The sequence below is a fragment of the Ahaetulla prasina genome, chromosome 3 (genome assembly GCF_028640845.1).
Source record: "Ahaetulla prasina isolate Xishuangbanna chromosome 3, ASM2864084v1, whole genome shotgun sequence".
NCBI classification, from domain to species: Eukaryota; Metazoa; Chordata; class Lepidosauria; order Squamata; family Colubridae; genus Ahaetulla; species Ahaetulla prasina.
The window spans coordinates 28,360,641-28,387,860 of record NC_080541.1 but is presented as its reverse complement, the minus strand read 5'-3'; the positions used below and the strand labels follow the sequence as shown (position 1 = coordinate 28,387,860).

The 27,220-nt window shown below is 38.8% G+C and overlaps 1 protein-coding gene across 1 annotated transcript in view; it reads right to left on the bottom strand.

Moving 5' to 3' along the window:
- Positions 1–27,220, bottom strand: part of LOC131194252 (nardilysin-like) — a 57,958-nt gene that overhangs the window by 6,850 nt on the left and 23,888 nt on the right. Inside the window, exons 11-27 of the mRNA XM_058175034.1 lie at positions 24,523–24,600; positions 23,274–23,394; positions 20,356–20,414; positions 17,151–17,205; positions 16,861–16,965; positions 16,209–16,332; positions 15,317–15,403; positions 14,422–14,541; positions 13,368–13,419; positions 11,714–11,864; positions 8,762–8,889; positions 7,652–7,814; positions 6,644–6,675; positions 2,910–3,048; positions 1,814–1,861; positions 1,178–1,230; positions 501–584 (exon numbers count right to left, since the gene is read on the bottom strand). Of these exons, the coding sequence (XP_058031017.1) occupies positions 501–584; positions 1,178–1,230; positions 1,814–1,861; positions 2,910–3,048; positions 6,644–6,675; positions 7,652–7,814; positions 8,762–8,889; positions 11,714–11,864; positions 13,368–13,419; positions 14,422–14,541; positions 15,317–15,403; positions 16,209–16,332; positions 16,861–16,965; positions 17,151–17,205; positions 20,356–20,414; positions 23,274–23,394; positions 24,523–24,600 (1,599 nt within the window). The remainder of the gene's footprint in view (positions 1–500; positions 585–1,177; positions 1,231–1,813; positions 1,862–2,909; positions 3,049–6,643; positions 6,676–7,651; positions 7,815–8,761; positions 8,890–11,713; positions 11,865–13,367; positions 13,420–14,421; positions 14,542–15,316; positions 15,404–16,208; positions 16,333–16,860; positions 16,966–17,150; positions 17,206–20,355; positions 20,415–23,273; positions 23,395–24,522; positions 24,601–27,220) is intronic.

The following is a 27,220-nucleotide window of genomic DNA, read 5'->3' as shown; positions in this document are numbered from 1 at the left end:
TATGCTACCCTCAGATCTTCTAAATTGATGCTGTAAAAACAATTAAGGCTGACAGGTACATATTTGAAAGTAATTTATGAAGTATAGGACTGTATAAGATTATGTTAAACTACAATTTTCATTTTTAGAAAAAATCCTAATCCAGCTAAAATTCAGGGAATGTATGTTGTGGAGTTTAATTTAGTAACTGCTATGAATCGGTAACTTTCGTTTTAATGTACCTGGATCTGGGCCATAAATTTGACAGGCATTCCTGTCTCTTATAGGTCAGACAATTTAAGTAGGTAGGCTTGTTTTGGAAATATATCTCGGCAAATACATTAAACCTCTCAGCTTTAAAAGAAAGCAGCAGAAACATTTGTAAGGGAGAATTAGCAGTTTTAAACATGTCAGAGTTTTTCAAGAATGATTAGCTATTAAGAGTTCCAGAACTCATAGAGTTGTAGGCTGGAAACAATAATATGACATTTACTTGCTATGAAAAAAAAAGAGAGACTTACTTATATTTGGTTGCCTGTGTTGTTACGGTAACAGAAAAACCCAGGATCCCAGAAGTATTTCTTGTAGCAGGGTAGACATGGTAACTAAATCAAATGAACAGAACAATATCCAGAATCAGAAGTCATTTTATGTAGACTATTAATTAGAGTGTATTAATATACATTCATTTTCCTATTAAACTATTAAACTGTTCTGTATGTTTATATTTAAATAGAAAGGTACAGGGAGCAAGAGAGAGGAACAAATCCTATAGATACAAAAACTATAGTCTATGATCAGAGGGATGTGGTGGCTCAGTGGCTAAGACGCTGAGCTTGTCGATCAAAAGGTCGGCAGTTCAGCGGTTTGAATCCCTAGTGTCGCATAACGGGGTGAGCTGCCGTTACTTGTCCCAGGTTCTGTCAACCGAGCAGTTCAAAAGCACGTAAAAAATGCAAGTAGAAAAATAGGGACCACCTTTGGTGGGAAGGTAACAGCATTCTGTGCGCCTTTGCCATTTAGTCATGCCGGCCACATGACCATGGAGACGTCTTCGGACAGCGCTGGCTCTTCAGCTTTGAAACGGAGATGAGCACCGCCCCCTAGTGTCAGGAACAACTAGCACATATGTGTGAGGGGAACCTTTACCTTTACCTATGATCAGATACTTCCACAAGACTAGAAGTGGAAAACTTACCCCAGTGTATTCTTGGTCCTCAGGAAATCAAAGCACGGCTCCTCCATGTGCATCTGAAATTCCAGAGATTTAGAAGTTAAATAATGTAGTTTGCTTAACTCATACATTTATAAAATTATGCTGTTGCATGAGTCTATTTTTTTTTCCTAATAAAGGGGAGAAGATGTTGAAAGCTTTACACTTGTGACTTTCTTCTGAAATGTATCTAGAATTAAATGAAGAATCTGATAGCACTTTTGTTAGTAACATATTTTTATTAAAAGGGATAGGCTTCTGCTGCATTTGATCAAGTGAACTTCAGCTCACAGTATGTGTTCATTTTAACAAAATTTGCTAGTAGGAAAAAGTGCTATCAAACTCCTGATTTTATTTCACCATAGATTGACAGATTTGCTTCTATAACGTTTAGAATTAGAGATATAAGGGGAGGAGAAGTATACTTTTTAATTACAATTAAGAAGTGGTGAAAGAGCTTACAAAGCAGTTGAAAAAATAGAATAGTTGCTCAGCCTATAAATTAAAATTTATGTATACCAGGACAGAGAAATTAGATTTCACCATTGACAGAGAGTAAAGAGGAAGCAGAAGGAACAAACTCAGGCATTAGTTTTTAAAGTTACAGGCATTAGAACTTACCACAAGCAGTTCTGTGAGTGTATAGTCTTTTAATTTCTTAGCTCCAGTCTAAAATGTTAGATAACAGTAGGTTAATGATTTGTCTAGGTATACGGTATATATTTCAAAATATAATAAAAAGATATCATAAGAATGCTTTTAATATGTTGTTGCCCTGTTTTGCTAAAGAACTCAGGTCTCGGGATCACCAAAGCCACCAATCAACTTGGTTAAACTATTTTATTTTTTGTCTTCCAACTATTTTGTCTTTTGTCTTCAAATTTCCCATTTGAAGGAAGGGATTGGGAGAAAAACACGGGTAGTGTTTGACAACAGTGATGACAAGAACTATTCATGGGGCAGGTTGAGTAAGTCACATTGGTGGCCATAAATGTTTGACCAAAGATCCATCTTTTACAGACAATACATATATATATAAAAGATCTGAGGTCTTGATTACTTCTGGTTATCTAATCTATTACTACTGGTTTCTATCACCATCATGATTTTTGGGATTATTTTTTGACACCCCTTTGTTGCTTTATTGGACAATCACTCATCCAAAAAGCTTATTTTCTACCCTTTCCTTAATAATGCCATTTTATGCTTGAAAAGAAATAGAAAGAAGCTTCCAATTTCCTTTGCAGCAAATACAGTTACAAAATTATCTTTTACTTTATGATTGCAAATTAGCTTATTTTTTTGTACTATCCATTTTTTAAATCACCAATCCCACAAATCATACCATAAGTGCATTTTTTGCAGCCTCATATAAAAAGTCTATAAGGGTTTCCAGTTGTAATAGACTAGTAATCAATTAGTCAATTAGTAATAGACTAAGAAATGTGGGATAGGTGTAAGAAATCAGTAAAAAGGTAACTATTATGACTCTAATTTTCTACTCAAAATTGAATATGGAATCATAGGATAAATTATATGAATGTATTATTTTCATATGATGCAACAATTTTTATTTATGACTAAAAGACAAAAATGAAAAGGTACAAGTGTCACTTTTAAAAATTGTCACATGATAAAATAGCTTAACAAGCACAATAACCTGATATAAATAATTATACAGCTTAACATCCATTTCAAATCCTGAGGTAAAATTCACCTGGTAATAGACTGTGACATCAGTGTTTGCATCCCCAACATGAAGAGATTTCACTTTACATAGGATGTGACTATTAGGCAACTCTATAACTCGAAACTGAATGGGACATGGGTGTATTAGAGGACGGAACTGCAATTTTCTGGAGAAGGAAGGAGACCAAAATAATAATAAAATAACAAAGCAGTTTATATGGAAAAATTATTCTATATACTAAAATCTCCCTAAAAAAAGCAGTCCTACTTCCTGATTGTTGTTTGATATCTCAGTTTTTCACTGGTAAGTGAATAATCACAACATCCTCAAGAGGATGAGGGGACCTTGGTACTCTCTGAGCTTGGTTGGTTTTTTGCAGACGTTTCATTACCCAAATGAGATAAATCATCAATGCTCTAGTTACCTAGTTTAGGTAATAAAACATCTGCATCAGTGGTGGGCTTCAAATGTTTTTACTACCGGTTCTGTGGGTGTGGCTTGATGGACAAGGCACGGCTTGGTGGGCGTGGCATGGCTTGGTGGGCGTGGCTTGGTGGGCATGGGAGGGGAAGGATGCTGTAAAATCTCCATTTCCTCCTGATCAGCTGGGACTTGGGAGGCAGAGAATAGATGGGGGAGGGACCAGCCAGAATTTTTACTACCGATTCTCCGAACTACTCAAAATTTCTGCTACCAGTTCTCCAGAACTGGTCAGAACCTGCTGAAACCCACCTCTGGGTGTTTTCTGCATGAAAACAACCAAGTTCAGAGAGCACAAAGGACACTCCAACCTTCATCTACAAATATTTTCCTTTATTGGTACAGGAGTTTGTAGCACTTTGAAAGCATCTTTTTCCTGTCAAAGAATCAGCACATTGGTAAGTAAACAAAACTTGCTCAGCTTTCCTTTGAAAATGCAACCAAGAAATGAGGCAAAAGTCAGATGCATTGTAGGTCCAAAACTCAATCAAAGCAGTAGAAAAATACAAACTAGTTTGACTCCAAGTTGTTGCAGATACAGGGAAAAGTTCTAACGAAGGAGAACACAAAATATTCATATTTTTCGCAGTGGGTCATTTTCTAATGGCAAGCTATAGCACTTAGTCTTTCATTGTTATTTAGAATTTCAGAAATCTGATTTATGCAGCAGCAGTTCTTTAAAAAACTCCTAAATTTCTATTCCCAAGGAAGAAAGGCTGCATTTTCCTGCGATCTCATGCTTCTGCATCTTTCAGTAGTCTGGCTTTTGACCTGCTGCCACTCTTATGGACTGAGATGGTGCTTGGGGGTTTCCTGTATGCAACCTGAGGTTTCAGCTACATTGGCAGAACAGACCAATTTTCCCTCCATCTGCTCTGTTGGGTACTGTCTCTTAGCCCATATCAGTCTTCAAAAGACCCTGCCCTACAGTTGCATTGCTGTGTCGTCTGACAAAGGTCATAATCAAAGGTGTGTTTATGTAAAAAAAAAATCCTTTGAAGTTGTACACAATGAGGTTTCCTTGCTTCCAAATATTAGAATGGAATGACTGCACCATCTCTTCTGAATAGAATAGAATAGAATAGAATAGAATAGAATAGAATAGAATAGAATAGAATAGAATAGAATAGAATAGAATTCTTTATTGGCCAAGTGTGTTTGGAAACACAAAGAATTTGTCTTTGATACCTATACTCTCAGTGTACATAAAAAGATAAGATACCTTCGTCAAGAATCATAAGGTACAACACTTAATGATAGTCATAGGTACAATAAGCAATCAAACCATACTAGGAAACAATCAATATAAATCGTAAGGTTACAGCAACAAGTTACATTCATACAGTCATAAGTGGGAGGGGATGAGCAATTGGAACGATGAGAAGATTAATAGTAATAGTAATGCAGACTTACTGAATAGTTTGACAGTGTTGAGGGAATTATTTGTTTAGCAGAGTGATGGCATTTGGAAAAAATCTGTCCTTGTGTCTAGTTGTTCTAGTGTGCAGTGCTCTATAGTGTCATTTTGCAGGTAGGAGTTGAAACAATTTATGTCCAGGTTGCAAAGGGGCTGTAAATATTTTCACAACCCTCTTTTTGACTCGTGCAATATACAGTACAGGTCCTCAATGGAAGGCAGCTTGGTAGTAATTGGTTTTCCCCCCCCCCCCCAGTTCTAATTATCCTCTGAAGCAGGGGTGAAATCCAGCAGGTTCTGACAGGTTCTGTCAGCGGAAATTTTGAGTAATTCGGAGAACCGGCAAATACCACCTCTGGCTGGCACCATAGTGGGTGGGAATGGAGATTTTGCACTATCCTTCCCCTGCCACGCCCACCAAGCCACGCCCACCAAGCCATGCCCCCAGAACCGGTAGTAAAATAATTTGGATTTCATCACTTCTTGGAAGTCTGTGTCTGTCTTGTTAGAACCAAACCAGACATTTATAGAGGTGCAGATGACAGATGATTATTAATAAATGTAGTGCAGGATTTGATTGAAGCTTATACTATACAGTCAGCAAAGCTCCCTGCTATGGTGATGTGAAATCTACTTTGCTGGTGTATAGTATAAGCTCATGGAAACAGTAGATGGTTTACAACTAATATGAAAATTATGCTTGAATTTTAAATTAGCCAGTTGGTCTAAATTAACGCAAGTTGACATCAAACAATACGTAATAATATTTATGGTATGAAAAAAATCTGGAATTTCAAAGCTTTTTTTGCTAATGAAGATAACTGGTAGAAAATAATTTTAAAAATAAATAGAGAGATTTAAACAAGCGCTATAATAATGCAAGTGTTCTTAAAGAAATGCACGCAAGATGATACCCTGCATTTTGTTCTGGGAAGTCGGGGTGGGGGTGGGGGTAAGGGGAGGGAATTGGGGGTTGAGAGTAGAGGATGGAGTGATGGTTAATGTACAGGGATTATTGAAGATGTAAAATATAATTAATGTAGGGTCGGGTCTGCCCAGTTACCATTTTAGAACAGTGGGGAGGGAGAAAAGAGAGAGTAGGAGGTAGGAAAGAGGAGAAGAGGAAGGAAGAGGGGTAGAAGAGGGAGAAGGAAGGTGGAGGGTGGAGGGAGGAGAGGATGTAGATAAGAGAAGGAGAGGAAGGGTAGGAAAGTAAAAGAAGGTAGAAGAGGGAAGAGTGTTAAAAAGGGGGGCTGGTGACTGGGCAAGCCCGACTAATTGTATATAACTGTACATTGGATGAGTTGTTTGACATGATTGTAAAAATAAAACTTTTTTATGAAAAAAAAAAAAAAGAAATGCACGCAAGCCTGATAAATAAATAATACAGCACAACCGGAGGTGGGTTTCAGGAGGTTCTGACCAGTTCTGGAGAACCGATAGCGGAAATTTTGAGTAATTCAGAGAACCAGTAAATACCACTGGCCCCACCCCCATCTACTCTCTGCCTCCCAAGTCCCAGCTGATCGGGCGGAAATGGGGATTTTGCAGTAACCTTCCCCTGGAGTGGGATGGAATGAAGATTTACAGTATCCTTCTCTTGCCACGCCCACCAAGCCACACCCACCAAACCATGTCACACCCACCACGTCACGCCCACAGAACCGGTAGTAAAAAATTTTAAAATCCACTACTGAACACAACTGTACTAAATGTATACTAAAAAGGCTGGTAACTATAAAGAATTAGGTTTCCAATGCAAATTATGGTTTAGTGTTGTGAAAATAATATTAACTACCATGTAGTTCTAGCAAAAAAAGCTGTGTCTTTTATTCAATAGGGAGAATCAAATTGCAATACTTACATAGAGATATAATTCATAAACTCCTTTGACTCCTAAGAGATAAATTGTGAAAGGTAATAAATTTGAAAAAAAAAAAAGGCAAAGTGATTTTGTCCCAATATTCAACAGTTTCTGCATCAAGATCATGAAATCCCAGGACTATAGGCTAGATTAATAAAGCTATATAGGAAAATTTATTATTTTATTGATCTTATTATTTTTCTTTATTTATTAAATTTGTTTGCTACCCATGGCTCTGGGCAACTTACAACATTAAAATGAAACTATAAATATATAAAAAACATATTAAACAGCAATAGCACTTAGACTTGTATACCACTTCATAGTGCTTTACAGCCTTTTCTGAGCAGTTTTCAAAGTCAGCATATTGCCCCCAACAATCTGGGTTCTCATTTTACCGACTTTGGAAGGATGGAAGGCTGAGTCAACCTTGAGCCTGTCAGGATCAATAATAAAATCAAATAAAACAATAAAATACAAGTTATAAACAAAGATGGGATTTATTATTATACAAAAAATGTTATCATTTAATAAATATCTAGTACAGGGATGTCAGACTCAAGGCCTGAGGGCCAGATCCGGCCCATGGGGTGCTTAAATCTGGCCCATGGCACCGACCTGGAAATATCAAAGGACTGGCGTACGGTGCCTCTGCTGGCCAAAAATGGGGCACACAGAGACCCCATGTGGCCCGATTTTGGCCTCCCCAACCTCCAGGTGCACTCTGCCAGCCAAAAATGGGCCACACACTTAACATCTGTGTCCTGTTTTGGCCAGCAGAGTGCCGTGTTCATCCCGTCTCCCACCCCCCACTACCTCTGCCCCACACCTCGCCAGCCCACAGAGGAGAACTGCAATGCTGATCCGGCCCTCAAAGAAATCCAGTTTGATACCCCTGACCTAGTAGAACCCATAGTTTGTAAAAGGGTATAAAAGTTAGGGAGTCCTAATTCTTGATACCAGCTGATGATCTTCCCCATCCCATAGCTAAGTGGATTTTGTACTCACATTTTGTGTAAAATTTCCTTGGACAAGTCCTTCTACCCACAGGTTTGATTTGAAAGCACCCACAAATTTTGTCAGAGATGCTATAGAAATACCATTAATCAAAGTTTGATATTTCTCTATTAATGACCATCTGCCATGCTCCAATATTGTTAGTCGTATGTCTCTGAAAATTCCCAAATGAAGATGTATCAGTAAATATGTATCAGTTCTGGATTTTTTTTTTAAATGCTGAAAGCATCATAATAATCTAACTCCATTCATATGTCGCTCAATTAGATGGTACTGCAGCAAAAAAAATTTTTTTTAATTTATTTAATTTTGTCATAACAGTATACATAAACATTGTCATAAGTAAAAAACATATCATGAAAATATATATATATATAAGTAAAGAATATGCATTAGCTATATTAATTAGATATAATAAAGGGAACAATAGGACAGGAATGGTAGGCACTTTTGTGCTCTTATGCACGCCCCTTCCACTCCCGGTGTCCCACCACCAAACACGTGGACCTTCTATATGTGAACATCCACTTACTCATAAGAGGACCAAGCAGAATATTTGACTATAGGGGTGTTCCATGATTACAGGATTCCAATGCTAGACAAAATGCACCTCTATAGCAGAAGGTGTATAATGTGAACTCACATTTCTCTACTCTAACACATTGTGTAACATTGTTCAGAACCTTTCCAAAATTTATCACCAATTTGTGACAGCCATGATGTGGCAATTAAGTATATGAGAGGTCATACATTGAGAACTAATTGCCTGAATATACTTTTAACTAGAGAAAATCAAATCTAGTTTTCGTTCAGTTATTCTTCACATTTGTTACCTTGATTCTAATTTTTAAAGTGCATCTTCTGGTTTGTTAATATGTTAACTTGTTTGTTTAATTCAAGGCCAAATGTTTCTTCTAGCCTGGGGAAAATTGTAGATTGCACATATTGTCTATGGATTCAACCACTACTCCACATCTTTAAACTCATAGGCTTGAAATTAGTTTTGTTGTTATTTGTTTTGTTTTTGTTGTAGCGAATTTATACAATTAAGCTCCAACGTGGTCATTTTTTTGCATGAAGTTAAAACTTAAAAACACTCACTTGGCCAGTGTATCTGTTTTGATGAGATAATTAAAATATGACCTTTTCAGCTGCTCTGTTATTATCTGAAAGTTTGAAGGTGTGATCTTCAATTCAGATAAATTATTGATTATCAACTGAAACAGCAACTAGAAAGAAAAGCAAAGATTAAGTAGAGCAGCACTTTATGAAATAATAAAAGACTAAAGGTACCATATTAAGCATCTCACAACTCTTGGTCCAAAGCACAAATTTATCAATCTATATTGATAAATGAACGCTTTAAAATCCAGCATCAATTAAAAGAGGTGGAACAAAGAAGGTTAAATGTAGTCATAATATCAGCCTTCAAATATTAGTAAGGCCACATTTTGTTAAATTAAGCAAGGCTCTAATAGGCCTCACAAACTTTCAGTAATCCAAATCTGCTCCTTGAAGTGAAGAATAAAATAATTCAACCCACCCTTAAAATGTAAACATTCGAATCAACCCATTAATTTATTAAATAAATAAAATCACTGAGCTAAGCATTTCCATCTGCCATTCCTAGTGACATTATGAATTATTCCCTTCATCCCGTGTAAGTTTTGGAGTCTGACGAGGTACAAAAAAATGATTGCCTTGTTTTGGTCTATAATGGCATAGAGACACAAAAATAATGGAATGTTGATATTTATATAGATCAGTAAACATAAATCAGGAATAAAATCTCAAGAATAATGTCTTTCTTCTGATTCATTATAGCTCATTTGAGGTTTGCAGTATATTATTTCTATGCATAGAATTTTTGTTGTTAGTTGCGAAGTCGTGTCCGACCCATCGCGACCCCAAGGACAACGTTTCTCCAGGCCTTCCTGTCCTCTACTATCCTCTGGAGTCCATTTAAACTCATGCCTACTGCTTCAGTGACTCCATCTAGCCACCTTGTTCTCTGTCGTCCCCTTCTTCTTTTGCCCTCAATCTTTCCCAGCATTAGGCTCTTCTCCAGTGAGTCCTTCCTTCTCATAAGGTGGCCAAAATATTTCAGTTCCATCTTCAGGATCTGGCCTTCTAAAGAGCAGTCAGGGTTGATCTCCTCTAGGACTGACTTGTTTGTTCACCTTGCAGTCCAAGGGACTCGCAGGAGTCTTCTCCAGCATCAGAGTTCAAAGGCCTCAATTCTTTGGCGCTCAGCCTTTCTTATGGTCCAACCTTCACAGCCATACATTGCAACTGAGAAAACCATAGCCTTGACTATACGCACTTTTGTTGGCAGGGTGATGTCTCTGCTTTTTAGTATGCGGTCTAGATTTGCCATAGCTTTTGTTGTGCTCCCCAGGAGCAAGCGTCTTTTAATTTCTTGGCTGCAGTCCCCATCTGCGGTGATCTTGGAGCCCAGGAAAATAAAATCTGTCACTACCTCCATTTCTTCTCCATCTATCTGCCAGGATTTGAGAGGGCCGGATGCCATGATTTTAGTTTTCTTAATGTTGAGTTTCAAGCCAACTTTTGCACTCTCCTCCTTCACCCGCATCAAGAGGCTCTTTAGTTCCACTTCGCTTTCTGCCATTAGAGTGGTATCATCTGCATATCTGAGGTTGTTGATATTTCTTCCGGCAATCTTAATTCCAATTTTTGATTCATCTAGCCCCGCCTTTCTCATGATGTGCTCGGCATATAAGTTAAATAGGCAGAGTTATAGTATACAGCCTTGCCAGACTCCTTTCCCAATTTTGAACCAATCAGTGGTTCCGTGTCCAGTTCTCACTGTTCTTGACCCACATACAGGTTTCTCAAGAGACAAATAAGATGGTCTGGTACTTCCATCTCTTTAAGAATTTGCCACAATTTGTTGTGATCCACACAATCAAAGCCTTTAGCATAGTCAATGAAGCAGAAGTAGATGTTTTTCTGGAACTCCCCAGCTTTCTCCATGATCCAGCATATGTTGGCAATCTAATCTCTAGTTCCTCTGCCTCTACGAAATCCTGCCTGTACTTCTGGTAGTTCTCGATCCACATACTGCTGGAGCCTAGCTCGTAGGATTTTAAGCATCACTTTACTAGCATGTGAAATGAGTGCAATGGTGCGATAGTTTGAACAGTCTTTGGCATTGCCTTTCTTTGGATTTGGAATGTAAACTGACCTTTTCCAGTCCTGTGGCCATTGTTGAGTTTTCCAAATTTGCTGGCAAATTGGGTGTAGCATTTTTACTGAATCTTCTTTTAAGATTTTGAATAGCTCAGCTGGAAATCAAATATCCCAATTTCCAGCTAGACAATCTCAGATAAAAGGATGGAGAGAGTTATTTGTAGCCAGACAACAAACCAAGGTAGCAAAATTGATTTAGTGTATACCAGTGTTTCTCAACCTCAGAGCCTTTAAGATGGGTGGAGTTCAATTCCCCATGCTGCCTGGCATTGATTTATGATGTCTTTCACCAAGGATTAGGTAAATAGTAGCAACAGGTAGTCCTTGACTTATGACTCCAGTGGAAATTTGGTTGTAAGTAGTTACAGTCATAAATCGAGGCATCCATCTGATCAGGCCTGGGTTGTTGTTTGTTTGTTTTTTGACATTTTTCATGATGGCCATTAAAAGAATCATATGGTCATTAAGCAAATGGTACTGTCATTAAGTAAACATATTCTTCCAAAACAGGGGCAAAAAATGTCACAAATCATGTTCACATGACCTCAGAATGCTACAACTGGTTGTAAAGGCAAGCTGATTGCTAAGTATCCCAAATCTAAGTCATATGATCAAAGAGGAGGACATGCAACATTTTACAATAGCTGGAAGTACTTCATGAGCTATAAAACACCTGTTCTGGGCCACTGTAACTCTGAACAATCATAAAAGAAAATAGTCATAGGTTGAGGACTACCTGAACTTCCATGTCTTATCCTTTCAATTGTCCTGGTGATGATCATTTTTTAAATCTTTATGGTCACTGGAATGGAAGTAGATTATGAAGAAGTAAGGATCACTCACAGGTAGCTTGTGGTTAAAGCCTTTCACTCGAATGGTCAAGCCATGCTCTTTAGCCATCACTTTATATTCCAACTGAGCAACATCGGCTTCATATGCTGGTTCAGCAAGGTTATGGCTGAGGATGCTTACAAAAGTATCAAAAAGCACCATGCTAGGTGAGGGGAAAATGAAGTGAATTAACATAAGTTGAAGTGGCAGCGTTGCCATGTCTTCATATTTTACAGGAGAAACAGAAAAGTGGCTGCTGTAAGACTAACATTACAGATTGTCATTTCCATGAGTCAATTTCCCTTTGACATAATACAGCTGGGAGAGTTAAACTCCAATGGGAAAAATATAGTCATTTCCAAAAATTTCCAAACATTTTTGTCCCAAAGGTGCTTTTTCAAGTTATTCAGTTGCCTCTTGAAAAAGTACCTTTGGGACAACCATGACCTGGGTAACTGGGAATCTCCATAGACATACAGACATTTTTACATTTATGAGCTTTTTCTCTCTTCAAGATATAGTGAGTGAATTTAAGGTATAGAAACAATTATCCTTGCCTCTATGTATTCTAGTGCAAAACTTTGGAGTGGTGGCTTCATTACAACAAAGATTCAAACTAATTCCTTTAAACCTCTCCAGAAAAAAAAAAAAAGAAAGACCATGAAAGAAAACTGAGAGGAGTCTTTGGTAAGTTCTGCAGATCTTTGGTAAATTCTGCAGATTAGCCTGGTGAGGTGGCTCAGTGGCTAAGACGCTGAGCTTGTCAATCAGAAAGGTCGCCAGTTCAGCGGTTCGAATCCCTTGTATAGGTCTCCTGCGTGAGCAGGGGTTTGGACTAGGTGATCTCCAAGGTCCCTTCCAACTCTGTTACTGTTAGATCAAAACTTCTCTCAACCTTCTTTTGCAGCCTTGGTCAAAAAGCTTCCAGACTGGATGACTTTGACAAATGGCACTTTTAAGTAATCTTAATACTTTTTGAGGTTCTTCCAGATCAGCAAATTCAATGAATCACATAGTGTGCACTGGAGCTAGCAAATGTGGAGCCTTTTCCTGAATGCTTGATAAAGCTCCTTCCAGAGTAGATAGCTCTGAGGACAATCTCAAAGCCATGCAACCTGAAGCCCCCTTTCCATGTACTAAAAGATCTTCAGATCTCACAGCTTTGGTAAACACTGCACCAATTCTGAATCCATCTACCCTAGAAAACATAGGATAGAGCTGCAAGGAGCCTTCTAACCACAATATCCTGGTTCAAGGTCTTTGCTTAATCCAAGCAAATCTAAATCACTTCATACATCGCGGTATGTGTATTATTGCAGTGAAATCTCTTGTCATTTTTAAAAACCAGTAAAGGTAAAGGTTCTCCTCACACATTTGTGCTAGTTGTTCTCAACTCTAGCAGTGGTCATCTCCATTTCAAAGCCAAAAAGCCAATGCTGTCCAAAGATGTCTCCGTGGTCATATGGCCAGCATGACTAAATTCCAAAGGTACACAGAACGCTGTTACCTTCCCACCAAAGGTGGTCCCTATTTTTGTACTTGCATTTTTTACCTGCTTTCGAACTGCTAGGTTGGCAGAAGCTGGGACAAGTAACGGGAGCTCACCCTGTTACGCGGCACTAGGGATTCGAACCAGTACAACCAGTCAATTATAAAAAATGCTTACTTCAGTGGAGACTGTAATATTATTGGTGATACCAGGTAAAAACAGATAAATCCTGGAGAAAAATGAATAAGTTGGAAAAGCAATAAGAATATAAAAATTGTGCTGTTTATGTACATACATCTATATTTTTAAAGAGCCACTGAAATCTCTTCTACACCCATTGAGGATTGTTCACTCAGATCAATCATTACAGTTTTATGCTTTCTGAAACCATTACTTTTAGTGGTGACCAGAAGTGGGTTTCACGTACTGTAGAACCGGTTCACCCAACACCAGAAATGTGACTGCGTGCATGCGGCATCACAAAACAAATCCATGCATCTGTGCGGCATCACAAAACATGGCAATTTGCTCATGCATGCCATTCACACATGTATGCAACATCAAACAACACGGCAATTCGCTTGTGTGCGGCATCTGCACATACGTGCGGCATCAAAAAACAGCAATATAGGACGGGATTGCGTCCGGAAGGGTAGATGGGTCCAGCCCACCCGCAGGTCGCCACCACCTGTTCACCTGAACCGGTCCAAACTGGCTAAATACCCCCTCTGGTGGTGGCCATACTTGAAGATCCTTATTCCGATGATGATGATCTGTCTGGCTCTCTGTGTTTCTGTTTGTGTTTGTGTGTGTGTGTGAGAGAGATGGAGAAGAGGGAGAGAAAGAAGCAGAAAAGACAGACAAATAGAGACACACAAACTATCTTCCCTATGCCCAACATTGCCCCCAATAGTAAACACTAATCAATGGGTGGAACTGATTGTTTACACAAGGTTTTAATTTCGGTTGGACAAAATGGTTGGTTTCAGGAATTTATAGCAAGCAAAGGCACTTTAAATCTGTCAATTCTTTGGGTAGATTTACCTTACTTGTTAAGCATTTATCCTAAGCTCTTTTCACATCTCTTTCCCCAAAGGATGCATTGAGAAGAGGTTTTCCATGACAAAGTGCTTTCCAAAGTGCTGATTGCTTTGAGCAATTAATTAATTGAGATATCTTACTATACCTTTTCCATAGATGTAATCCAAGAATTTGTATTTATACAATTTACCTTTGGGGACACCAAATTTATTGTCTTCCTTGTACCATAGACACCCTTCACGTGTGTTTATTATTTTGGTAGGATATTCTGGAGCTTGGATATTTGTTTCTTTCACAGAGAAATCTGTGGCTAAAATAAGGGATAAAAGTGGTAAATATACTGAGGATAATATTTATACATGGACTTGGTTGCCTGCTACATTGCTGCATAAGTTCTTCATAAACTTTGTATGAATCTCTGGACATACATACTTCGATAGTTACTTCCTAAAGTTTTGACTACACTTGCCAAAATTCATGCATAATTTTGTACTATTTTCAGGCAAAAGCATTAAAACCTGAGGCTTAGATTAGTTGAATTTTTGGGGGGGAAAAATCCTTGTTTCATAAACCTAGAGTGGGAAGCATTAAAGGGAAGAAAAAGAAAATCTTGCATCCAAGTCTGTTATTTGTTATTTATTATATTTATATTTCTTGCTCCCCAAAAGATATTAGCGCTACTCAGGGGTGAAATCCAGAAGATTCTTATAGGTTCTGGAGAACCGGTATCAGAAATTTTGAGTAGTTCAGAGAACTGGCAATATCACCTCTGGCTGGCCCCAGAGTGGGGTGGGAATGGAGATTTTGCAATATCCTTCCCCCAGGAGTGGGGAGGGAATGGGGATTTTGTAGTATCTTTCCCCTGGAGTGGGGTAGAAATGGAGATTTTGCAGTATCCTGCCCCTGCCATGCCCACCAAGCCACGCTCAGCAAGCAACAGCACACTCACTAAGCCATGCCCACAGAACCAGTAGTAAAAAAATTTGACTTTCACCAATGTGTACAATAGTGGGTTAATGGTTTAACTCAGTGCCATAATAAGAACACTATTAAATTGAACAAGACTATGCGGTTGTAGTACTAACCTATATATTTATTTTCTTGTGGCAGATGTAAATCTGGGTTGAGAGGGAAATCCGTGTTCCACAACTTGCTCCAATTAGGGTCAATGTCTGCGAATGTAACACAACACAGAATGAATGCTTTAGTAGAGAATACCTTAAGATAAGAATTAGCCTTAGATTTGGTGGTGCACAGAATTTAGCTCAAACTAGACTCAAGCAGCCTCCAATTTTTTAATTTTAATTCTATAAGCTTTTTACATTGTGCATACAACCCTCCCTCTCAGGTTTAATACCAGAAACACCACAGGAAAAAAAGGAAGCTGTCGATTTTGTTTCCCATATCTTTTGGGAAAGTAAAACTAAAGTAAAACTTTTACTTTAATTTTTTTATTTATAATAATTATTCTTCGATTGCTTTAATTTTGTTATTTAATCATAATTTGTGACTTTTGTTCCCATGTTTACTTACTCTTGAACCTGTGACTTTTGGATTGGCTGACTACTAGACTCAGCACTCTGGCTTATGGATCATATTTGGATCACTCTCTTGTTGCTTAAACTTCAAACAGACTTATTCTGATAAGCTCTCTTTGTGCAGACTCTGATTTATGGTATTGTCCACTGCTATCTGCGTAACACCACAGAATCTGTGTCTGCCTGTGTATGTTTGCAAACTGAGACAGGACACAGTCAGCATGGCCAATGCCACAAGACAGCAAGAGCTACCATGCTCCAAGCCATAGGAATAAAATGAAAACTCTTGAATTCTGAATTCTACAGGGAAATTCTTGTAACTTGTAAGCAATTCATATGGATGTTAATGCAGCAATTTGCACCATTAGTAACATCTTTGCTCCAAAATGTTTTGAAGCAGATTTTTACAAACCACTAATAACACAAATGGCCACTTTACCTAACACACAATATTGTGTCCCAAACCACTTTTCTTTCTTGGAGCATTGTCCCTCATGGGAAGGAGATAAGAGAAAGATGTTTACTTTTTCAGGAGTGAGATGGTTAAGGGCATCAGCAATGATCTGCGAATATAATAGATAAAAGAATAAATCAATCCATTCTCTGTTAGTCAATTTTTCATAAAAGTTGCCTCCTTGTTCTTAAACTGACTTTTTTTGTTAATGCCATGACATAAGAATTATTATGGGAGATGGAGGATGAGATATTATCAATCCATTGGAACTCACTGGCTGATTGGTTAGGAACCTGGTTGTATTTACCTACACAATAGAAATTAAAAACTTACCATTGCCACTACAGCTGCACTTTAAAGAAGCTTCATCGCTACATTTTGGATCAGGAAATATACACAAATATTCTAACTAAGCAAAACACTTCTTGAACTTAGTGTTAATGTTTCTAGAGCAGACTCCTCAGCTGAGGCCATCTAGATACCTTCAATCTACAAAATTGAGATTTCTGAGCTATCATAAGCTTTTATAGAATTCTAAGAGTTGCAATCATATATCTGGATGGTGCCAGTGTGGAAAAGGTGATTCTGGAGTGATTTTCCTTTTACTTTTTTTCAGACACATGCGGGCTCCACTTACTTCAGCATTATATTCAATCAGTAGTTGATCTCCTGTTAGTAGGTCTTCCTTTTCAAAGATGTGCATATTTTCACATATATTTTCCACAAACTCAATTGGGTCCGTCTGGAGATATGGAAAACATGATGAAGAAATAATAAAGTCAGAAGATTAGCGTTTCTTAAAACTTAGTCTTGAAACACAGCACAATTGACAAGAGTTGGAATCATTTGAATTCCATTATCTAAAATAAAATGCCAATATTTCCAGTGATACTGCAAGCATATTGGAAACTGGAAGCAAATGTATACCTGTTCCTGGAAACAAAATTCATTAGCTTCAATCTTCTGAATCTCTTCCCATATTCTGCAAAACAAAAAGTTGTGACCATTATCACACAGAACAGCTGTTCCCCATCTCGGTATCCTTGAAACATTTGGCCTACAATCTCAAACATTCAGGGGTGGGATTCGCTTACCTTCACTACCAGTTTGCAAATGTGAGTACACATGGGCAGGGCCGTGCGCATGCGCAGGGCCTTCCACGCAGGCACAGAGTGTCAAAAATGGGTTGTGATGACATTCGGGTGGGTGGGCGCTACCAGTTTGCCCAAACCAGATAGAACCGGCTGAATACCACCACTGCACACATTTTTAACAGTGGGTTGTGCTATTCTTGGACCTTAAATCTACACATCAGAAAGATACAGGTAATCCTTGAACATGCCCATAACTGAGCCCAAAATTTCTGTTGCTAAGTGAGGCAGTAATTTTACCCCATTTTACGATCTTTCTTGCCACTGCTGTTAAGTGAATCACAGCAGTTGTTAAGATACTAACATGGTTGTTAAATGAATCCCCATTGCCCTTCAGAGGGCCACAAAAGGGGAACCTGGGATATTGCAATTGTCATAAATTTGAACCAGTTGCCAAGTGTCTGAATTTTGATCATGTGATCATAGAGATGCTGCAATGGTCGTAAATATGAAAAATGGTCCTCAGTCACTTTTTTCAGTGTCATTGTAAGCTTGAACAGTCACTAAATGAATGGTTGTAATTCAAGGATTACCTGTATACAGGCTGGGACTGGTTGAAACGGAAGGCAGTTTTTTTACACTACTATTCATAACTTTGAATCATCAGATGATAGAAAATGAAATAGAAAGTGTGAGCTCCAAATAAACAAAAATTAAATCCTGCTTTTCATGACTGCAGAATAAAAGCACCTTCATCCTGGGCGCACTGATAATGCATGAGAGAAAGAAAGAGGGCTTATCATGACAGATTACAATCTTGTCCAATGAATGTTTAATTTATTGCCTGTACAAGCCTCACTTGTTAAGACTGAGTTATGGACTCTCCGAAGTGATGGGCTCATAAATCTGCATATTTTCTGAATTACCAAGTTGGTATTCAAACCGACTCTTATGTTTCACATACTAAGATTTACTATAATTATGTTTCCCTAGATCAGGGGTCAGCAACCTTAAACACTCAAAGAACCACAAAGGTCCTAACCAGAAGCCCCCATTCAAATCTGGAGCCAACCGGAAGTCCGTTTCCCCCACCATAGAGTCTCTTTCCTAGTGCTGCATCCTTTTTCCTCTACCTGTCCTAACCAAAAGCTCTATTGATTGTGGAGCCGACCAGCAACTGGGAGCCATAGCAGAGTGATGAAAGAGCCACATGCGACTCCAGAGCTGTGGGTTGCTGACCCCTGCCCTAGATATATAACCTGGAAGACAAAGAAATGCCCAATTTTTTCTAAATTTCATTTTGTCACAACAGTATACACAAACATCAACATAAGAAAATCAACACATTATAAAAGAATATATATATATATATATATATATAAGCAAAAGTATGCAACAACCATATTAATTTGTTATATCGAAAGGGAACAATAGGACAGGAATGGTAGGCACATTTGTGCTCTTATGTACGTTCCTTATTGTCCTCTTAGGAATGGGGTGAGGTCAATAGTGGACAGTTTTTGGTTGAAGATTTTGGGATTTTGAGTAGAGACTATAGAGTCTGGTAATGAGTTCCAAGCGTTAACAACTCTGTTACAGAAATCATCTTTTCTGCAATCAAGTTTGAAGCGGTTGACATTAAATTTGAATCTATTGTTTGCTCTTGTATTATTGCGATTGAAGCTGAAGTAATCTTTTACAGGAAGGATATTGCAATAGATGATTCTGTGTATTAAACACAGGTCATGTCGAAGTCGGCGGAGTTGTAAGTTTTCTAATCCCAGGATTTCAAGTCTGGTGGCATAAGGTATTTTGCTGTTTTCGGAGGAGCGAAGAACTCTTCTCTTTTGAGCACTGTGAAATGTTCCCCAAAGTTCTCGATGCTAGATAATATAGTACTTTTGAGGAGCTAAGATCCAGTAGAAAGTGTATCTGAGTTATGACATATTGATTACCCCCCTTGTTTTAAATAGGTAGTCCTCAATTTTTCCCAAAGGTGCTTTTTCAAGAGGCAACTGGACTTTCTTATTTGAAGACGTTTCACTTCTCAGAAATTTCTTCATCTCTGACTGGATGGTGGGGAATGGAAGGATTTATGTTCCTTGCAGACAGCTGGTCATTTGCGTTCTTTTTAGAGAGTCATTAAGGTCACCTGGACCTCACACTTAACTCACACTTTAGCTGTGTCCTCAGGGTTATCTGAGTAGTGCAAATGGGTGTGGTGCCTTCTTAGAACTGCTGAAAGCACTGTGTTGTGTAGCTCATTTTGAGCTACACAACGTACGATCACAATTGGGACCAGAATTTCCATTGCTAAGCAAGGCAGTTGTTGAGTGAATCATGCCTGATTTTATGACCTTTTTTCCTAGGTTGTTAAGTGAATCACACAGTAATTAAATGAATCAGCTTTCCCCATTTGACTTCCTTTCAGAAGCTAGCTTGGAATGTCACAAACAACAATCACATGATCCCAAGCCACTGCAATTACTATAAATACATGTTGGTTGCCAACAGCCGAAATTTGATCATGTGATATAAGTCTTAAGTGCTAGGACCAGTCATAAGTCATCTTTTCCCATGTCTTTGTAACATCAAATGATCGCTCTTGTAAGTTGAGGACTATATGTATTCTTCCTAGCTGTCACTTTTGTAGGATATGAGAAATAGAGACATATGATATGGTTTTGAACAGATGACTAACACATCAAATAAAATTTCACTTTTGTTGGAAGGAATGCCTTTTAGAGATCTATTCCTTGTTAATATGAAACCTTATATAATTATTTACATAGCATTGTTTATTATTGCTGTCAAAGAGATTATCTTGCATATTTCAAACACTATTACTGTATATCTTGCATATGTTGATTTGATTCGATATACAAAACATGATGATTTGATCTGAAGATTAATACGTTTAATATGCATTCTTAAACTCTTTGTTATTTACAGCATCAGTTACAATATGTACCAAAAATGTATTAAACACAAAATAAAAAATGACTAGCAAAGTCATAACATTTTTTAAAATATGTAAATACCTTTTCTCTGGCCCATTTTTTTGCAACATCTTTAAATACTGAAATATAAGATGAATAACCTGAAGATAAAGAAATGGATGCAGTTATTTTTGGGACATATTTGACTACAAAACAGGGCAGCATTCACAACTAATAAACCAGGATTAATCTTCCAGACAAACAAAAAACAAAACAAAACATACTTTTTGTCACTTTAGCCATAACATCTGATAATTTCTGATATCCTATGGCTCTGACATCCCCAAACAGAAATTATTTCCTCCATAAGCATTATCTCACTTAGCAGTGATTGGTAGTACAAATGGACTAAGAATCTTTTCTCTGAGATTTTAGATATTTTTAATATGGATGGTAGTGTGTGTGCACTTTGATGATAAGGCCAATAATGGTTTAATTCTAGCGTTGGAAAAGAAAAGTATTATTTTGTCTGGACCCTATGGAATTTTCATGAATTCATTTATGGCTCCAACAGATCATAAGTATATAGACCAGGTGTCTGCAACTCACGGCTCTGGGGCTGCATGAGGCTCTTTCAGACCCTCTGCTGTGGCTCCCTGTGGCCCTGTTGTGGCAGAGGGATGAAAGAGCTATCACCCTGTTGTGGCCTTAGTGTGGGAGCAAAGTGCCCCTGTACTTGGCTTTTTGTGGCAACAAGATTCTGTCTTCATTGTGGAAATTGCTGTTACTGCCAGAAAAGAGGGCTGGGAGAGAATGGCAGGGCAGATCTTGAGGAGTGGGGGCCATCCCCCAAGCCTGGCCTTCCTCCCTCGTTGGTGGGGCCAAGAGAAAGAAGGGGGCGGTGTGGGGAAGTTCTCCCCTCCCCTGGCCGAGTGCCGAGCACAAAAGCCCAGTGGGAGGGGTGGGCTGGCAAAAGTGCCCCAATGGGCGAGTCAGACAGTGGAGAGGCCTGGCCCACCTCTCGCAGCAGGACACTGTTCAGCAACTCCAGACATGTGCTGCTGCTTTTGAAATGCACCATGCCTTTGAGGAAGTCGGGCAGTGATGGCTGGGGCCTTGGAGGGGGCAGCAGAGGCATCAGGACTGCTCTCCCCCCACTCCTCAGCAAGCTGGGCCTTGGAGGATTGCAGAGAGTTGTGAGCCAAGCACCAGTGGGTCAGAAGACGAACTCTCATGTTGCCCCAACACACGTTTCCAGCATGTGCTCCTGTGTCCCGAAGTGGGATTGAGTGAGGGGTGGGGGGAAGGGAGCAGGTAGCAAGTAGCAGGGGGAAGGGTATGGGGGCTTCTAGGAGGAAAAGCCCAGCTGGCTTTCCTTTTGGCATGGGGCAGGGGAAGACCCAATACCCCCTCCATGGCCTGCCCAATGCTCTCGCAATGCCTTTCGCAGCACAGTGAAAGTGCGCTCCACAATTGGGAGACTGGGTCCCCTCGTCCTCCTGGAGCTCATTACAATGCAGAGCTACAATGTGACCCTGCTCCTCTCACCCCTGGCAACTCTCTTGGGGCGGAGAGCAGGTCGCACATCAAGTACCAGCCAAGGCTGGATGTAACCACCCGCCATTTTCTGCTGCAGCCAGAGAGAGAGAAAGAGACAGATTTGGCTCGATTTGGCTCTGTCTGCTCCCCCTGTCTCCACCTTTTCCCAGTTTTGCAAGGATTCAGCGGACGCTGCCTTGGTGATGAGTGTGTGTATGTCATCCTGTACTTTGCATGCCAAGGAATCGGGGGTGCCCAGGGACTATATTTTCCAACCACTTTGGACCGAGTTGCAGGATGCGTATGCATTCCTGTGTGAGTGTGCTGCTGCTTGGGATGATGCTTCTCTGAAGTGTGTGTGGCGATCTAAATCGGAAACCTCATGGTGCTGTGATGTAACAGCCTGACAATCACTCCTTTTGTAATGCAAGGTTTATTTTTCTATCTTTCCAGAGACAGAGATAACGTGGCTATATTTCCTTGGAGGTGTGTGTTGGGAAGTGGGGATGGGGGAGAGGGAGGGAGGACGAGAGACAAAGAAAAAGAGAGGAAGAAAGAGAGAGAGAGAGAGAGAGAGAAATGAGAGGGAGATATATAGAGAGAGGGAGATAGAAAGATGAAAGAAAGAAAGAGGAGAGAGAGAGAGAGAGATGAGAGAGAAGGGGAGGGAGGGAGGGAGGGAGAGGGAGATAGGGAGAAAGAGAAAAAGAGAGATGGGAGAGAGAGAGAGATGAGAGAGAGAGATGAGAGGGAGGGAGAGAGGAGAGAGAAAGTTGAGAGAGAGAGAGAGAGAGGAGATAGAAAGATGAGATGAGAGGCAGGGAGGGAGAGAGAGGGAGAGAGAGAGAGAGATGGGAGAGAGAGGGGGGAGGGAGAGGGAGAGAGATATCTGTTTCCCATAGAAAAGAAAACACCAGCAGCCACAAAATCTGGGTAGGCGTCACTGGGGGGGGGTGTCATGTGACTGGGTGAGAGTGAGTGACATAGAGTTGGCATGCCCACCCAGGTTTTGTGGCTTCCAGTGTTTTGTTTTCTGTGGGAAACGGATCCAAATGGTTCTTTGAGTGTTTAAGTTTGCAGACCCGTGATACAGACTATTGATGAAAACTTATGTTATGGAGGATCTAGTAACTGGAACTGATTTCAGAAGAATTGTCCATTTCCTCTCCTTCATAAATATCTCTAAATCTCCAACAAAAATAGCTTTACTCAATTATTCCCAAAAGTGTAATTAGTTGCAAAATATAAATCTTCACTTCTTGCTTCATCCTCTGTAGTATTGTCCAACACAAAACCATTTATAAATCTCTATTAAATGCAATTTATATTTGAAGATGACAGAGCATCACAAACATTTGGAATCTAACTAGTTGTATAAAGAAAAAAAATACTAAACTTCTATTCTTTTTCAAGTTATTTCATTGATCTTTGTGGAATTTACAATACAATAGTATACCGGAATAATAATAGTAATAATTGACCTCATAGAAATATTTAAGGCCTTCATCTGTCAAAGTCACTGAAATGCTGAAGATGGAATAGGTAGAGTTTTGTTCAAATCCTGTCTCACCATTTCCTCCATATAAGGCAAGAGCCCAAAACCTATTGTGAAAGTAAAGCCATGATTAAAGTAAATAAGTAAATATTTGAATTGTAAACAGTGAACATTAACTAAACATTTAATCTGGTTATATTCCTAAAAGTGGGTTCTTGCAAAGTAGGTTTTCAAAAATATAAATATCGAGTTACGGAATTGAAAGGGACCTTGGAAGTTTTCTAGTCCAATCCCCTGCTTAGGCAGAAAACCTTATACCATATCAGACAAATGGCTATCCAACCTCTTCTTAAAAACTTCCAGTGTGGGAGCATTTACAACTTCTGGAGGCAAGTTGTTCCACTGATTAATTGTTCCGTCAGGAAATTTCTCCTTAGTTCTTCTTGCTTCTTTCCTTGATTAGTTTCCGTCCATTGTTTTTTGTCCTGTCTTAAAGTGCTTTGAGAATAGCTTGACTCCGTCTTCTTTGTGGCAACCACTGAGATATTGGAACACTGCTATCATGTCACCCATCAAACTAGACATACCCAATTCCAGCAACCATTCTTAGCCTCCAGTCCCCTAATCATCTTTGTTGCTCTTCTCTGCACTCTTTCTAGAGTCTCAACATCTTTTTTACATCGTGGTGACCAAAACTGGATGCAGTATTCCAAGTGTGGCCTTACCAAGGCATTCTAAAGTGGTATTAACACTTCAAGTGATCTTGATTCTATCCTTCTGTTTATGCAGCCTGGAACTGTGTTGGCTTTTTTGGCAGCTGATATGATAAACAATATTGCGTGCCCTTTAACATTCTCAAAAAGAATACTTATATTAAGTGTGTGGTACTATGCATGTACATTTAATGAATTACTTAATCAGTATACAGTCTTTCTAATCAACTAAAAAGTAATATATTTTCAAGAAGCATTGGTTGATAACTGCAGAAAGGTTAAGGTTAGGGTTAGGAACATGATCTCAATCTTTGACGCACATAACGGTTTTACTTTGGGACAATTTTTTTCCACTCTTAAATGATAAAGTGCAAGTGAAGGAGCTAGACATCTTTGTAGAGGTCTGATCTCTTGCTGTGGGCTTTGAAATTAGGTCGAGAAATGTAATGCGATGTAATTATTATATATATAATTTTATAATATATATTTATAATATTTATAATATATAATTTTTAGACATACTTCTTCCTCAGAACGGAGAGCACACTTCCACTGCCTTCATGTCCTATCAGCCAAGAGATATAATGCAGTGGCTTCACCCTAAAAGTTTTGAGGAGAAACATTATGCATCGACTTATTTTAAAAGAGCTTGATTAGAAGAAGGAATGTTTCCTTTATTTTTTTTAAACTGTATTACTTTTCTGTACATTCAGTAAATACTACATTATTTCAGATTAGAAGGTCCACCTGGAAGTCCAGTGGATGGAAAGAGTTAAAATTCTAGTCTGTTCTGGTAATAAATGCTATGTTAGGGAGGATTAACACTAAATTTAAAAGCTTTGTCATTTATTATAATTGGAAAATATAGTATTTTATTGAGCCATGGTGGCACAGTGGTTAGAATGCAGTACTGCAGGTTACTTCTGCTGACTGCTGGCTGCCTGCAATTTGGCAGCTCAAATCTCACCAGGCTCAAGACTGATTCAGCCTCCCATCCTTCTGAGATCGGTAAAATGAGGAGTCAGATTGTTGGGGGAAATATGCTGAGTCTGCAAACCACTTAGAGTGGGCTGTAAAGCACTGTAAAGCAGTATATAAGTCTAAGTGCTATTGCTATCACTAATATACAGATAGTCCTCAACTTACAACCACAACTGAGCCCAAAATATCATTGCTTAGCAAGGCAGTTGTTAAGTGAGTTGTGCCCCATTTTTATGGCATTTTTGTCACAGTTGTTAAGCAAATCACTGCAGTTGTTAAGTGAAGCATGCAGTTATTAAGTGAATCTGACTTACCTGGTTGAGTTTGCTTGTCGGAAGCCTGCTGGGAAGGTTACAAATGTTGATCCCATGACACCAAGACAGTGCAACAGTCATAAATACATGCCAGTTGCCAAGGTCCCAAATTTTGATCATCATGACCATAGAGATGCTGCCACAGTTATTAGGTGTGAAAAGATGATCACAAATCACTTTCTTTTCAGAGCCGTTGTAACTTTGAATAGTCACTAAATGAATAGTTTTCTGTCAAGTACTACTTGTAAACACACATTCAAAGTTATCAGTAGTTAAAATCCAGGAGGTTAGGTTTGATTTTTATAAAACTATATAAGGAGAATGTAATGGTCTTGTCTTGTGCTCTGTTCCCCCATGATTGGGTAGATGCCTCTGGGAAATGTTTTAGGTAATTGTGTGGTAATAACAATGTTCTGTTATTCCACAGCAATTTTGTGCCTCTTGCAGAGCCATTGACAATATCAAGACAAGAGTGTGAAATTCTATTTCAGAGTCATCTGGACTGTGGCCATAGAAATATACAGTAGTGGCCAAAATTGTGGAAACCTTTTGGGAAAAGTATATTTTCTAAAACTAGCTAATAACATCAGGTTTTTTTTGAGTAGTACCCTAAAATTATATATCAATGGAAAGATAATTTAATCAAGAAGGTAATGCAATAACTTTAATGAAGGATTTTCTATTAGAATAGCAGTTACAATATAAAGAAGAAAAGTGAAACAGAAAAAACGAGATATACCAAAATTATCACGTCAGTTAATACTTAGTTGGGTAACCTTTAACATGAATTGGGGCCTTATAACATCTTCCCATGGAGTGAATCAAGTTTTTTAGTTCTGCAGCTGTTATCATTTGAAACCAAGATTAAATGATTGCTTTTATTAACTGAATTTTATTGCTGGGTGGCTTCTGACTAGTAAATTTCCTTAGTCGGCTCCATAGACTTTCAATTGGGTTAAGGTCTGGGCTATTCCCAGGCCATTCCAGCAGTGGAATATGATTATTCTTCCCCCAAAAAAGTGGTGTTATTAGACATCAAACCTCAAAAATTTATTTTCCCAAAAGGTTTCCACAATTTTGGCCACTACTGTAGTGTTTGAAAGCGTCAGGTCTTTGCAGTTTTTTTAATGTTGTCATCAAATGGTTATTTCTAATTGGAAGGAGACCATTAGTAAATACACAGGGAACACATAAGATTTCAGAAGTGGTTTGCCATTGCCTCCTTTGAGAGAGTGAGTGAGTGGCTGAAGATCATCCAGCTGGTTTCATGCCTAAGGTTGAACTAGAACTCATGGTCTCCAGGTTTCTAGCCTGGTTTCTATCCTGGGGCCTTAACCTCAATATCAGACTGGCTCTACATGTACAGTAGTCCTCTTCGAGATGACTACAGGTTAAAATATCCTTGGCAGCAGTGCAGAAGTGGCTTGTATCGTATGAATTTTTAAAAATTATTTAAATGCTAATTAAATTTAAATACAGACAGTTTTCTGTATTTAAATTTGCAACAGTTCATTTAATGATCATTCAAAGTTACAACAGCACTAAAAGAAAGTGGCTTATAACCAGTTTTCACACGTTTGCGTGACATTTTTCACACATTTTATGACCTTTGTCGCATCTCCAGGATTATGTGATCAAAATTCAGATGTTTGGCCACTGGTTCATACTTATGACCATTGCTGTATCCCAAGGTCATATGGTCCCCTTTTGCAATCTTTTAACAAGCAAATCAATAGGGAAACGAGATTCCCTTAACTTATCAACTGCAATGATTCACTTAACAACTATAGCAAGAATGGTCGTAAAGTGGGGCAAGACTCACTTAACATATGTCTCCCTTAACAACACAAATGTTGGGCTCCATTGGGGTTGCAAGTCGAGGACTACCTGTATACACCTACATTGAAATAAATGGCTGTCCTACT